Raw genomic sequence first — 14314 nt, forward strand, 5'->3', positions numbered from 1 at the left:
AAATTTTGACATTTAGAGGGGTTGCCACAAAAGTGTGAAAATATTCTTTTTTTTTTTAGAGTAAAGTATTACTGATTATCCATCATGAATGCAAATGATGCTATCATGAGAGGCCTCTATATGAGAATACCTAACAAGCTGATGCCGAGTCGTGACAGCCCTTGTCTCAGTCCGTCGCCGAGGTTCTCTGGGAGCTGTCGCCTCCACTCCTCCTGCCTGGTGTAGTGCTCCTCATCCAGAGACAGGCGGTCCATGTTCCTGGCCAGACTTGTTGCTAAGTTGGTGATGGACGTCAGGGTACCTGAACACAGATAAGCCATGTTCAAATTAAATGTTTACAGTGTCAGTTGTAAATGTCAGTTTACAGTGACATTGTGAACACTGCCAGTAAGTGGTGGGTGAATGTCATTAGAGTACCTCACAATACTCAAACGATCAGAGATTAAAAAAGGGAAGCTGTGTAAGTACATGGTTTTCCAAATGTATTTATTTGGAGATTAAGTGGTTGCTCAAGGATACTTTGAGGTAAGTCCTGTGATTCTTGAGCTGTTGGACATGAACTAGAGCATCTTCCCTACTCCTGCTCCGGACATTTACTTTCTTTAATTTGATTAACTTCATTACATGACTCAGTGTTTGTGCTAACTAACGTGCCATCACTGCGTGATGACGATCTAAATGGAAACTGCGTATCACATAATGCATGTACCGTTTGAATCTGGGAGACAATTTAAAGGAAAACTGTAAATGAATGTTTTAGTACATAAATCCAATAAATAAATGAACCAAACGAAGATTGTGAACGTTGTTGTTACCCTTTGAGATGTGTTTGACGAAGGAGGTGGTTCCTCTGGACACCCCACTGACAAAGGCTCCAGGTCCTCGGGTCAGACCCTCATATGGCAGGCGGAAGAAGTCGGAAACGCCGTTACCAATGCTCCGCACAAGGCTGGCCGGACTGCCGAGGATCTCCAAAGACCCCACCACCCAACCTGAGACAGAGGAACAACAGGAGGTCAGACGGTTACATTTGTGTATAATAATACTACAGTACTGCAGCCAAATATCTTCACAATATGTCCATATATATTGAAACATATAGGAAAACTGATGTGATCAATATAATGCTGTGAGATTTCTTTTATATTCATTTATCGATAGTGTCATGAATATTTCTTCTCGTTCATGCTGACAAGCCACTAAGAAAAGGGAATAACTATTCTAGAGTGTAGTGGATCTCCATTTGCTCAATGCTATAAGATGTTTTAGCTGTTAAACAGCCTTCGTTCTGTTTTCTGGAGGAACTTCAACTTTAACTGTGTTGTTCTTGGAGGTAGCCATGTAAAACACCATGTACTTAACATACTGTATAATCCCACAATCATTTTTACACATCTGAAGTTAGTTTTGCATTTAACAGAAATAAAAAGGAAGACATCTGGAATGCCTGCTCTTAGGAGCAACATTAAACATACCAGCCATTTGAGTAAACTCCCTTTCATTATCTTCTATGAGCCAGAAACAGTTTGGAGTGAAGGCTCTCCCAATCAAAACAACTCACAGAATAACCGCAGCTCCACAATAAAATGTTTTACATAATGATTACATGTTTAACACTGTGTTAATCCGAACAAAAAGGTTCACAAACACGTGCACAGATACACATATACACTTCTGCACACAGACATACACACTCCTGCATGTAATCACACATGTGCCACAGCGAGATTTACAGTCTCATACTATCTCACTTCTCTCATTCAGCCGTAGAGTCTCCTTCAGGTGGCACGGCTCATTGATATTTATGCGCTGACAATTGCATCACAAAAATCAAATAGCCATTTCTCAACGCTCTGCTCTTATTCCCTGTCAATTTGCTCTTGAGTGATGGACTCTAATGGTAGGTAACCAACTCCAGTGGGGCCAAGCGGTCGTTTCTGTTTTACTTGGTCTCCCAGTTGTGGTTTGGGTAAAGCATAAAGTCCTGACAGGAGCTGATGTTTACAGGGCTGAGTCATGCTTTTAAATACACACATACACATGCACACACTGGAGTGTATGCGTAGACAGAGTAATATCCATATGTTTATAAGTCTTTGCATGTGCAGACCATGGATTTACGCCTGTGGGTGTATGTGTGGTTGTAGTACCATACATCCTAGAGCTAATCAGTCCCAGAATGCAATGCTTCCAGGAGTCTCTCTCCATGATGACTCAGGAAGAGGAGAACGTGGTGAGGTGATGTGTTGAAATACGAGCAGAAATGAGGGCTCTAACGAGAGACAGCGGGAAGGAAGCATCCGGCCAGAACGGTGATTTCTGATGTGGAAATGTCTGGGTTAAATCAGACCATGTGTGGAGCTTTTGACTACACAGGAGGACAATGCAGGAGAGAGGTATGGTGCCTTTATAGGGCCCGATAAGTCAGGCTTAGACCTGGTGGCCGTTTGCAGATTAACCATAACATCCTGCCTACACGCACAGTGTGAAGCATGAGTCAGACCTTACGATGAAACAGTGAATTATAGCAATGAGAGAATCTAAATCTTTTTTGGGGGCTTCCAGTCATTCAGGTTTTTGTTTTAGTTTTATTGCATTTTTGCCACAAAGCAACGGGAGCGCCTGGAGCTCATGGGAGCAACCATTTCAAAAGTTCAACTCTGACTTAGTGATAATAAATTATGGAATTTCTCACTCAAGCACAAATCCTGTTATTCTGTAAATAATGTGTAAACAACATGATCGGAGGAAACACAGCTTGGCATATAGAATCATTTGCTGTGTAGGCTAATATAGTGAATATGGTACATTCTCTCTCTGTCCATGACCGACCTGCTCTGAAGAGGGCTCCGGCAGCATAGTGCATGGCCAGAGCGTGGACCAGCTGTCTGGCTGTGGTGCAGAGTGGCCCTCTCTCGAACAGAGAGAAGGAGAGAGGAGTGTGGTCTGAGGCGATGTACAGCTTCAGGGAAGCATGGATGCTGACCAGCAGGTTGACTGGCTGGATGGTCAGCTTCTGCAGCCGCACAGGGTTGACCAACGCCTGCATTGACTGGAGCACCTGGATGACATTAATATCACAATATTAACATTTTTCAGATCATCATTTATCCCTGTCCTTCATGGTATTATTTCATCATTACATGATGTGACGATGATGACATAAAGGTAAGTGTGTAAAACACAGCAGTGATACTGTTACCTGTAGGTCTGTCCCAAGCTGAACATAGCACTGTGATTACAATATAATGAGAATGCAGTAACTAAATAAAGTGACTCATCAATTCCTACATAAAGACAACACGTTATGAAGAGTGCACCTGTTCAGGGAGGACGGGGGCTGATCCAGGCTCTCTGCTCCTCTGGGTCTGTGCTATAGCTGAGGCAATAGCTCTGTCGGGGATGTAGGTGTAGAACAGGGTCTTAATGTAGTAAACGAAGGTGTCTTCAAGATAGACTCTGGCAGGCTGCAGCTGGAAGGTGACCTAAAGAGGATGCACACAAAGCTGTAATGAGAACTGAAAATTCATGATTGTTATGAAGAGAATAAACTGACTTGGACGATCAAGTAAAGGACTGATTTCTGTAAACAGTTTCCAAGTTTGTAGAAATTATTATTTTTTTGTATTCCTTCTTATGTTTTGCATATAATGACATTAATTTATCTACATCTTGTATAGATTACCGTTTGTTAAAACAGGAAGAGCATTCTTGTTTTGAGTTTCTTCTTTCACTTTTTATGTTGGTTTTGTGTCAATGAAGCAATTCCTATGTGCTGAGTTATCCAGTATATTGAATGTAATTGACTTGGACACACTGATACCACGTCTCTGAAAAACTGTGAATTTCAGTGTCAAAAGAATTTAGTCTTTTTGAAACTAGCAAAAATGCAGTTGTAAGACAATTTACTGCTGAATTATTACACTGTGTTGAGCTTGTTATGTAAAACTTTATGGTGGCATGTTGCTAAGAGATTTGTAAGGTTTTTGCTCTGTAGCTATGTGTGTTATAGACTTTCTGGGTGCTGAGGTGATGCTAAAGAGCACTGCATGGTTGCTTGGGTACACTATGTGATTACTGGAGTTACAGAAGTAAAAGTGCTTTTAGTAGCAGAACTGTGCTCATAAAATACTGAAAGCAAGAAAAATAAATAATTCACGGCAATGTTCAGGTTGTCAGAGTGACAGCAGGAGAGTCTACTGCAACAAAAGAAATGGAAATAAAAAAAGACGGAGGAATGAATCCAACCTCCTCCATGGTGCATTTGTCTCCAGCCAGCATCATCCTCAGCTGCAGAAAACAAGAGGATTTGAACTCCTGCAGGGCTTCAGCGGACTGTGTGGGGTTGGCATCACTGCTCCATGGACCCCCGGGATCAGTTCCCCCTCTCTGATCCTGGCACAGCAGCACGGGGAAGTGGAAGCTGGCTCGGTTATACAGCTGGTTGTCTACTTGCAGACTGGAGCAGTAGACCTCAATCAGAGAGGTATCAAGCATCAGCGCTGAAACGGGTGCTGTGTCCATGGCAGGGTCAACTGCCAGCTCCAGGGGAAGGGAGGGGGGTGCCGGAGCCAGGCTGAGGAGCAGCTTGGTCAATGTGAGTCTTAGCAGCTCCACAGAACCGGAGGGACTAGTGATGTCATCACTCAACGCCACACTGGTCTCACTCAGGAGGACTCTGAAGGACAGCTTGGAAGACCTGAAAACAAAATAGAAATTATTCATGTGAAAGTACAGTAGTAGTACCAACAGGCTGTTATAAGTTTCATTGTCCCTTTTGCTGACTAAAAGCAAAAAAACATAACTAAAGGTTCAACTATGCATGTGTATGATGGGTCTGTTTATTGATAGGCCAAATCATTCATCTTGTACTAACGATGTTTAATGAATTTCCTTCCACCAAAGCACATTATCAAAGATCACTGATGTCATTTGTTTACATTTACCTCATATGTGATTATATTAATTTCCTGTTTTGCCAAAATGACAAAGCAGCTATGTGTTGAGGTAATGGAATAAAGCTGTAATACAGTGGCCCTGAGAACTGAACACACTGCCGCTTAACACAACACATGCAAATAGACAGAGCACACAATTTAAGAAAACATCTGCAATTTGACAACACATGTGCAGCATTTAGAAAAAATGCTGCAAAGTGAAAACACACAACCGAACACAGAAAACAGTCAAATACATACATGGTGTATAAATACAGAAAACAGGCCAATAGAACAGATAACAACAGAAAATTAAAAAGTGATGAACAGAGCTGGTATCTGGATCAGTTTGTTGTTTCTATGGTGACTGAAGCAGTTACTCAAGGGTGACTGTCTATTGATTGTGTTGAAAAATGAGCTAAAATGTAAGTTTGTTTTTTTTCTTTTTCAACATGTTGATCAAATGATTGAGATATTATTCCAGATATTTACTGTTAACCCTTCAGCATTATGCGTTTTCTGTATTTCAGAATCATAAAAAAAACTTTAATGATCCCCACAGGGAAATAGTTTTGTTACAATCGATTGTAAATAAGTGCAAACTACTATAAAACTACTATGAAATAGTGATAATAATAGATAGACAGACACTGAATAGAATAATATGCAAATGTGCAAAAAGAAAAACTAATGTGTGCCAGGTATAATCACAGTAACCGCAACCATAATGTGCAAGTAAACTGATGAAAAGTGTAATGTGGACTAACAGTGGATTAATACTAGTTTAGGAGCAGAGAACTGATGGAGATGTGCAGAAAGGGGAGGAACACCACAGGAAGGAATGACTTCCTGTGGTGTTCAGTGGAGCACTCAGTCATTCTGAGTGTCTGGCTGAACATGCTGCTCTGGCTGAGGGTGTGCAGAGGGTGGCAGATGTTGTCCATGACATCTTCCTATCTTTTGGTTGCGTTTTCTGTATTTACAGCTCATTTCTGTATTTCCTTTTGTTTTTCTCACTTGTCAGATTGGGGAAGATGTAATCTAAGTTTGCTTGTGTTTTGTCTCTTTGCATCGTCTTAGGTCGCAGTTCATAATACCATGTTCTACTGTGCAAATAATTTCACTCAAGACTCCACAAGAAAGTTTTAGTGCCCTCCTGTGGTGAAATTGATGCCTGTTTCCTCATGTTTGGAGTCTAGTAACAGCTGCTGCATGAAAACCTTACTGTTAACAATGATCATAAAGGAATTTGAAGTGAGGATGGTAAAAGGCACACTGGTAGATATCTTGAGGTTGTGAAGAACAACGTACACAAATGATTTATTATGGTTCAAATATGTAGGGAACATAAAACAACAATACAACCACTGCCTGTGCACACATACCTGCTGTGCTGGTTGATTACAGGGTCCACACTGCCCTCTGGTGCCAGAGACAAAACCAGGGTACCTCTCTCATACACCACACCTACGTAGAGACACCCAAAGCCTGGCAGGAACACCACCTGGAGAAGAGCAGAATGAAAATTTGCAGTGAGATGGTTTGAGACACTTTCATACAGTCACGGACAGAGAGTGCTACTTGTTTCACCTTGAATAAACTTTCAGGAGGCAACTTAACACATTCACATAGCTCAGCTCAGTGCTGTTTACATTGTGCTTTGTGTGTGTGCGTGTTTCAGAGCATACATGTGTCTGACTTTAACCTCCACCACTCCAGGTCCAGAGTGATCAGATCAGCCCCTCTTGTGACGAAAGGAAGCAGATCCCTGCTGAACACTTTGCTGAGCAGTCATAACAAGTCCGACCTTTGACCTCTTCCCCCTACCACAGAGGTCAGACTCAGACCTCACAGTAACCAGAGATACACAGCCTCAACCTCAACCCCAACCTACAGCTGGCTAGACACAACACCAAACATTAGATACACTACTCTTTAACATCCTGCTAACCACACTATTACACTGACCAGACCAGAAATACTTTGGCTGTGGACGCGCACGCACGCACACGTTTGGTGTAGATTTGGCCAAGAGTACCACAGTGAAAGACGGAGGTGTGCTTGTATGGGGCTGCATTCTTACAAAAAGTGTAGGGCATGTGTCACTATTAATGCAAGTTTGCATATGCAAACACTGAATGAAAAGATGACCCCCAGTCCCGAGAAGCTTGGCAGGAGTGAACAGCATGACAAGGATCCCAAACACACAGTAAATATCACACCAGTTTGTAAAGAAGAAAGCAGTGATAACTATGACCTGGCCAAGCATGTTCCCTGACTGGGATCCAACAGAAAACCTTTGGACTACTTTAAAGTAAAAGGTAGAGCAGCAAAAGCTCTCCAGCAAAGAGCAGCTGAAAAGAATCATCTGTGAAGAATGGCAGAACGTCTCTCCATAGATTTGTGAATGGAAAAAAATGAATGGAATCTATACAAGGGTGAACTGAGTTTTGTTGCAGTTGATTCTAAAACATGGATGTTTCAATTAGTTTCTGCTTTTGAAATTAATTGGCTTCAATCTTCTTTGGCTAAAAACAAATTAAATTCAATTAAATTGACAGGATTTATAATTACTGTAGTGATACTGACCAGGGGTGTCCTCAGTTTTGTTGTATACTCTACATGCATGCTTCTACCTGTGTGCCCAGGCAGTTGATATCTATGGGGTCAGTCCAGTCAGTGGTGTTGTGGCCTGAGGTGGTTTTCAGCAGCAGTGTGGGCAGCATCTCTTTCTGTCTGCACTCGGGGAAACTGGAGAAGTGGTGGTAGAGCTCATGGTGAAGGGAACAATTAGCAGGCAGAGGACGGCAGAAGACCTCAGTTCTTGGAGTTTCTATGACAGATAAGAGAAAATAGAGGATATGAAAAATAACAAATTATCCCAAAAAGCTTGTGAGAAGAAAGGAAATTGAGAAGATCTGGGACCAGATGTCAGACCTCGCCGTTCCTACCTTTGACATTTTCCTTCAACAGCAGTGGGATAGGACACTTGTTGTGGATCAGCATGCGAGGAGAGGGGTCCTCATTCAGAGTGATGTACGTCACCCCAAGGTGCTCCTGATACGTCAGTACTATGGCTCTGCAAAACATAAATAAACAAACCCATAAATAAACCTTCCACAGACAGCTCAAATCCCAACTCCTTCTAACCACACACAGAAGAGAACACACACCCAATGGCATGCCAAACGTCACATCACTGCTGCGTCCATTTGCTTCATTGACAGAGCCCTAACTGAAGTCTAGCAGTGACACACCGTTACTCTGTGTGTGTGCGTGTGCATGTGTTTGTGTCGATATTTGTGTTTCTGTTTGTATCTGTGTGTCTGGCAGTGCATACATTAGTGCACAAACACATAGTAAATGAATGAAGCCTAAGGTATGTCTGTGAAAAAAAGAAATGATTTGCACATCAGCCTATTTATTGTATATGCCACTGTGTGCCACAGAAAAAAGAAGAAAAGGAAAGTAAGAAAGAAAGACATGACACAGATTGAGAGGGATCGATTGCACAAGACAAGCTGAGAGATTGAGGGTGGAAATGTTGAGGGCATTTCTCCTTTTGCTTCATCTCCAGTGTTTAACAAGCTGTGACCAGCTACAGTGCCTCCCTGCTTGATGTCTTGTGCCAGCTGGGGTTCAGATCCCTGCTCTAAATGGACTGTTACAGCCAGCAGACCACAAATGCTCCGCTTCACCCACCTGCTGTTAAGGCCAACTCCAGAGTCTAGTTCCCCAGGAACAGACAAACTCTGCCTGGGGAAGTCTGGTCGAATGGGAGCAGGAAGGCTCCATGCTGCAGATCCAACTCCAGCATCAGGTCTGGGAAACAAGCTGAAGAGCATGTGTCTTAGTGGCAGAGGGTACTCCACCTTTCCCTGGACACTGGTTTGGAGGAGGTCCCAGCACGGCACAGAGCAGGGCTTGGCCAGGGACGACTCTTCAGAAGGAGCGAGGCTGAACACTGCTGTCTCTGGTATCTCACAGGCCTGGGGAGAGACCATAATATAAACATGTTGAAAAGGAAGAGGAAAACAGAGGAAAGAATGAGAAAGAGGAGAGGAAAGAAGGGAGGGAGATCAGAGAAAATAAAACAATTTAAAGACAGGAGACAGATGAGGAAGGCAAAAAACAAAATTAAAAAAAAGCTTTGATGGAAGAAAAAAGAACAGACCAGAAAACACAGAGGTGAGGAGAACAAATGAGAATAAATAGGGGGTGGGGTGGGTGGACAGAAGTTGCGTTAGAAAAGGATATGAGATGGGACATGAAGTCAAAGAAGAAAAGAAAGAAACAGAGAGACGAAGATGCAAGTGATTACAAAAAAAGATACATAGTAAAACCACATTGTTATTGTACTCTCTTCTTTCTCCCACTGAGCTTAGCGCTAAATTGGTAGCAGAGAAGCCCTGCTGTGCTGGTTTAGCAGCCTGTGCGCGGCGAGTAGTTGAGGACTATAGGGATTAGGCACTAAGCATGATGAATAGACCAACTAAAAAGGCATTCCTAGCCTTGTTTGTGGTCTGTGTTATTGTTAAGCCCAGCGCCCGCTATTTAGTTTTTTAGGCTTTTTTCTTTTTAAAAAGTTTTTCAGTCAATTAGTGGCAACTGGCAAGCTCTGCCATCGTTCTTTAAGGGGATCTGAAGGCTCGTTAGATGACATCACTACATTGTTACTCTCTTTGGGGACAAGCAGCAGATGAAAGTGAGAAGGGAAACCTGCATTCAATTCTGGGTGTTTGTCTAATGTCCCTATGAAGTGCCGTTGCCACATTGTGAGAACGGTGGAGGGAGAAAAGGGGGAGCAACATGATCTGATGGAAAACGGCTTGCTATGTCCCTGCAATGTGTACGTGTGGTTGTGGTGGATGTCTGTGAGTAATGCGCATAGGGAATATACTGTATGTGTGAAGCTTCAGAAACTGTAGCAGGACAGGACAGACATGATGCAGGACCATACATATACATTCAAACACACACACACACACACACACACACACACACACACACACACACACACACACACACACACACAGAGGCCTTATGATTATGAGGTAGCAGCATGGAACGGAAGCTATCGGGCCGGGGATTGACATTATTTCACAGAGAGCTGGAGCAAACACTTCAGCTGGTGGGGACTTAGAGACTGGGCAGATGTTGTGATGTATGAAATATTTTCCTTGTACTGCCTTGAAGTCTTGCCTCACATGTTCTAGCCCTACGCCAGGACAAGCAGTTGTTTTACATGTTTAAATAAAGGGGGAGAACAAAAAAAACATACAAAGACATTGTGTATTTGAGCATTTCGTATTCGACCAAGAACAAAAATAACCCAGATTTGACATGATTTGACACAATTTCAAGTCAAAGAATAGATCAGCTACTTCCTTTGAGTCACACTACTGAGGGTTACTTATTGCAAGAGAAAGTGTGTTCATGTGAGCATTTATGCACAATACCTGGTCATCAGCTCCCAATGCGTGGTGAGTCAGCAGAGGCCTGTACTGTATCGTGTAAGGAGTGGCATTGACAAGAATAGTTCTGTCTTCTATCTGTAGGATCTGGATGCTGTGTCTCACCACAGACGACACACAGAACTGACAAAGCTACAGGAGGGAAACAACAGTCAATATGTTGTCAGCAATCAATGATAAAAAACAAGCATAAAAACAAAACAAGTTACTTGAGAGATCTGGATATTATCTTCATGTGGAGATGCAGAGCTAATAAAGTTGATGCAGTAATAAAAGATACATTCAAAAATGTTTTAATAAAACTTTCATTTCGATGCTGTCTGTTCAACAATCTACTCAAAGCTGTTTTCAGTTAAATACATTATACTGCATGGTAGTAAAAAACATTTTCATGTTACCATCTATGGGCTTAAAGTAAAATCCAATTACTTTAAATGACTATTTCAAGACCTAAACTTTACTATTTTAAGGTCAGTTTTCCTTCTTTTCTGTCTCAAAAATCTGTTTCTTTTTTCCACTTTACTGTTTTGGTATCAGTATATATCTAAACAAGTGAACAGTTTGGTTTTAACTACAGTTGGCTTGTGGTAGAAAAACAGCTGATGAATAAAAACAGCTGAAAACCAGCATGTAATTCAATAAACACACCAGAACTTGTAAAATGCATTCTGATATATTACAACATAGTTCCTTATTAAAAGCCTAATGTGTCTTGACTTGATAATTCAATAAACTACTTCACTTTCCTTTTTGGAAAACACCTTTTTAAATATCAGGACTTTTATGATTGCATGGTTTAAAAGCTTATAAGTTTGACCGTTGTTTGCCTCACCTTCTGTCTTCCAGGGAAGGCTCCCAGGGTGATGTCAGCCTCCACATATCCCTCCTCATCCAGTGTGACCACCTCTGAACCTGAACCCTCCTTCCATCGAGGAGAGGTCAAGTCATGGACGAGTTTCAGTGCTGTAGACTTGTGGACGGTGTTAGTGTGGGCCCAGTAGATACCAATCTGGAAGGCTTCCTGGATGGTGAATGGTGGGTCAGAGGGAAAGATGTGAGGGTGAGAATGGGAAATTGACAAAGGGAGGAAGAAATCAGAGGTCAAATCACTGTCAGTCATTTCAGACAATTTGGGCTATTAAATCTGACTGTATTTGATTGCATTTTGGAAACAGTCACATGGTAGGGGTCAACTGTGGTTTCCTTGCCAACAACTCAAGCACAGTGTTTCTGACAGTGTCCATGTTCCCTGCATAGCTTTTCAAACAGTCCTGGCAAATGAAGACTACATAACCTCCATCACTGTAGGCTGTGTTATGAGAACATAATTTAAGAGCCTCACAAATGCTTGAGTGACAGCTGTTTCAGCATCATAGGCCTTCTGCCCTAGACCCATCAACTCTGAGAGACCAAGTCCTCTCTCCACTTGTTGTTCCATGATAAATAGCAGGGTGCTATGGAAACAATGCTTTATTTGTTTCTATTTCACAGGCTATTACACATTTACCACTTTTTATTTTGTTTCTTTGTGCTGAACCGTATCAGCACTTGTTCTTTGATACGTTGCCTTCTCGCTTAGCTCTGGGTTAGTGGTAGAGAAATCTGTTTATGTGTGTGTTATGTTCCACGGGGGGAAAACCATCTGCAGACGACTTCTTCTGATCTCAGAAACCAGCGGGAAGACATGCCTACAGTATATGGTGACAGGGCTTGGCTGCAGATAAATACTTAGGCAGGGAATACTGTTGTAATGCAGCTCTGTTGAATGATCTCAGGTTTTGTGCTTATTAGTCAAGACTGTAATGAGAAAAGAGCTGCTTTCATACTGAAGGCTGTCATGCCATATACTTGATCTAAAAACATAATATATCTTTAGTGAAATTTTAAAAGATCACTGAATACCATGAAGTCACTAAGATTTGGAAAGTATACAGTCTATTAATGTCTTTCAGAACCAGAATTAGTTTTACTGGTTAAATCGTGTCCTGACTGAAAACATTTGAAAGTTGAGATTCATGCAATATGACTCCTTTGATGTAGCATGGCACGTAAGTATTACATAAGAAATCCAAGTGATATAAGAACATTTAGAACTGAAAATTTGTTTTTCAGTATATACTTTTACATATGAAGCAGGAATCTGTGAAAATAGTTGTGTGATGGCTTCTGTGAATGTGGACATAGACGTCTCAAGTCTTCCAAGCCCAAATCAAGAATTGGGGTTATCTTAATCTTGATTTGGGTTTAAAGGCTGAAAATTTTTACTAGAAAGCCTGCGTTACAATTGAAGGCAGGGAGTTGGTAAGACATGGGTATTTACTTGGCAAGATTAACAAAATATGCCACTGATTTGCATTATGGGAAATGCAGGATATTGTGTTTTTGGAGTTCGGGACTAAAGTTTGGATACTTTGGCCTCAGTAGCTTTGATTTTGACATATTTTTTTAAATAAATGTGTCACTTGCAGGATACATATACTGTGGATAGCACCCTACCTTGAAGTTGGGTGGTACGATGACCTTGCCGGCTGGTATTTGGAGTACAATGGTCTCTCCCTCAAAAAGCCAGAGGTCCCATTGGGAGTGGTTAGCCAGCAGGGCCCAGGGCAGCAGCTCCACCAGCAGAGTGTTCAGGCCAGACTTCCAGCAGGATAATTTCACCTGCATGGGACTGTCCCACTGGGCAAGGGGCTCCAGCACAGACCTGGGAGGGGATGTATGTGTGACACATTACATATTTTCCAGGAAGTGTAAGAAAACACAAACTAATTAGTTTTTGTCTGTTCCAAGCCAAATGTGTAATTGCTTTAAAATTAAAGACTATTCAGAGACCTCACTGAAGCCAGTGGACTGAGGAGATGCTGTGGAGAAAAAACTGACTTCAATAGTAAGAGGTAAAGTTAAAGATTTTTATAAGATTTGGATTCCTTTCTTAAATTTTACGATGACAGTCTATGATCAGACAAGGGTTTTGTGCTACCACCGCTACTCCAAGGTAGCTTGTTATTTGTATTATAATAAGGATAACATGGTTGTGAATAGGAAGAAAAGGATGATGAATATAGGCTACTGCAGTAGGGCAGGGCAAACATATTACTATAATGACATATACATATAGACAGAGAGACAGACACAGTTACCAAATGCAAAACAAACGATCATTATTGTCAGATCAGCTTGGTAACAGAACTTGTGTCTGCTCAATCACCAGGATTAAGGATATCGTTTCCCCCTCTCTGCTCATGTACTGTGGACATGTTTTACATGCTGCCAAATACAGAGTAGCATGCAGCCTTAAACAGGTATTTAATGTGTCATATGTAAATAAACAGTTACAATATGCAGACCATTAACACACTGTCTCACAAGCTAAACAAATACATAGAGAGAAACTGTCTGTAAATAAGTTATGCAATACAAACAGAGGGAACAGTTGACAAAACATCTAGGGACACACATGGGTATGCTGAGACACAGATTAACAGGCAGACAGACAGAAACACACAACCATTTTTCCACCAATCTATCCACAGCAGTCATTTCACAGTAATCATGGTCTTGTGAGCCCTAAACAGTGCTGAGTGCCAAACAAACAGTTCTCTCACGGCCAGTCTTCCCTTTCCCCCAAGGCTGCTTCGACTCTGCTCAACCTACCAACCTGCCGTCTCAAACTCGTCACATACCCGAAGTCTCCCTGCTAAGAATAGGGACCAACAAGCACAAGGCATAGTTATTCTTTACCATTTACTGCCGTGTGTGTCTGTGTGTGTGTGTGTGTGTGTGTGTGTGTGTGTGTGTGTGTGTGTGTGCGCCTTGGCCTCAAGGCTGAGGGCAGCAAAGTGCAGGACTCATTAATCATATTACAGAGCTCACAAAAAAGGTAATTGAAAGAAATGTGCGCAG

General features: G+C 41.8%; 1 protein-coding gene across 3 annotated transcripts in view; it reads right to left on the reverse strand.

The window, feature by feature from the left end:
* Positions 1 to 14314, reverse strand: part of vps13b (vacuolar protein sorting 13 homolog B) — a 322674-nt gene that overhangs the window by 5716 nt on the left and 302644 nt on the right. For all 3 annotated transcript variants that reach the window (XM_087177216.1, XM_087177217.1, XM_023418652.2), the window contains exons 52-63: positions 12908 to 13115; positions 11244 to 11432; positions 10397 to 10543; positions 8640 to 8926; positions 7889 to 8016; positions 7574 to 7770; positions 6323 to 6441; positions 4249 to 4699; positions 3321 to 3485; positions 2833 to 3061; positions 816 to 992; positions 131 to 301 (exon numbers count right to left, since the gene is read on the reverse strand). In XM_087177216.1, coding sequence (XP_087033342.1) covers positions 131 to 301; positions 816 to 992; positions 2833 to 3061; positions 3321 to 3485; positions 4249 to 4699; positions 6323 to 6441; positions 7574 to 7770; positions 7889 to 8016; positions 8640 to 8926; positions 10397 to 10543; positions 11244 to 11432; positions 12908 to 13115 — 2468 coding nt within the window. The remainder of the gene's footprint in view (positions 1 to 130; positions 302 to 815; positions 993 to 2832; positions 3062 to 3320; positions 3486 to 4248; positions 4700 to 6322; positions 6442 to 7573; positions 7771 to 7888; positions 8017 to 8639; positions 8927 to 10396; positions 10544 to 11243; positions 11433 to 12907; positions 13116 to 14314) is intronic.

This window comes from Seriola lalandi, unplaced genomic scaffold (genome assembly GCF_002814215.2).
Source record: "Seriola lalandi dorsalis isolate HSWRI2012SDOR001 ecotype SW California unplaced genomic scaffold, Sedor1 jcf7180002054583, whole genome shotgun sequence".
Lineage (NCBI taxonomy): Eukaryota > Metazoa > Chordata > Actinopteri > Carangiformes > Carangidae > Seriola > Seriola lalandi.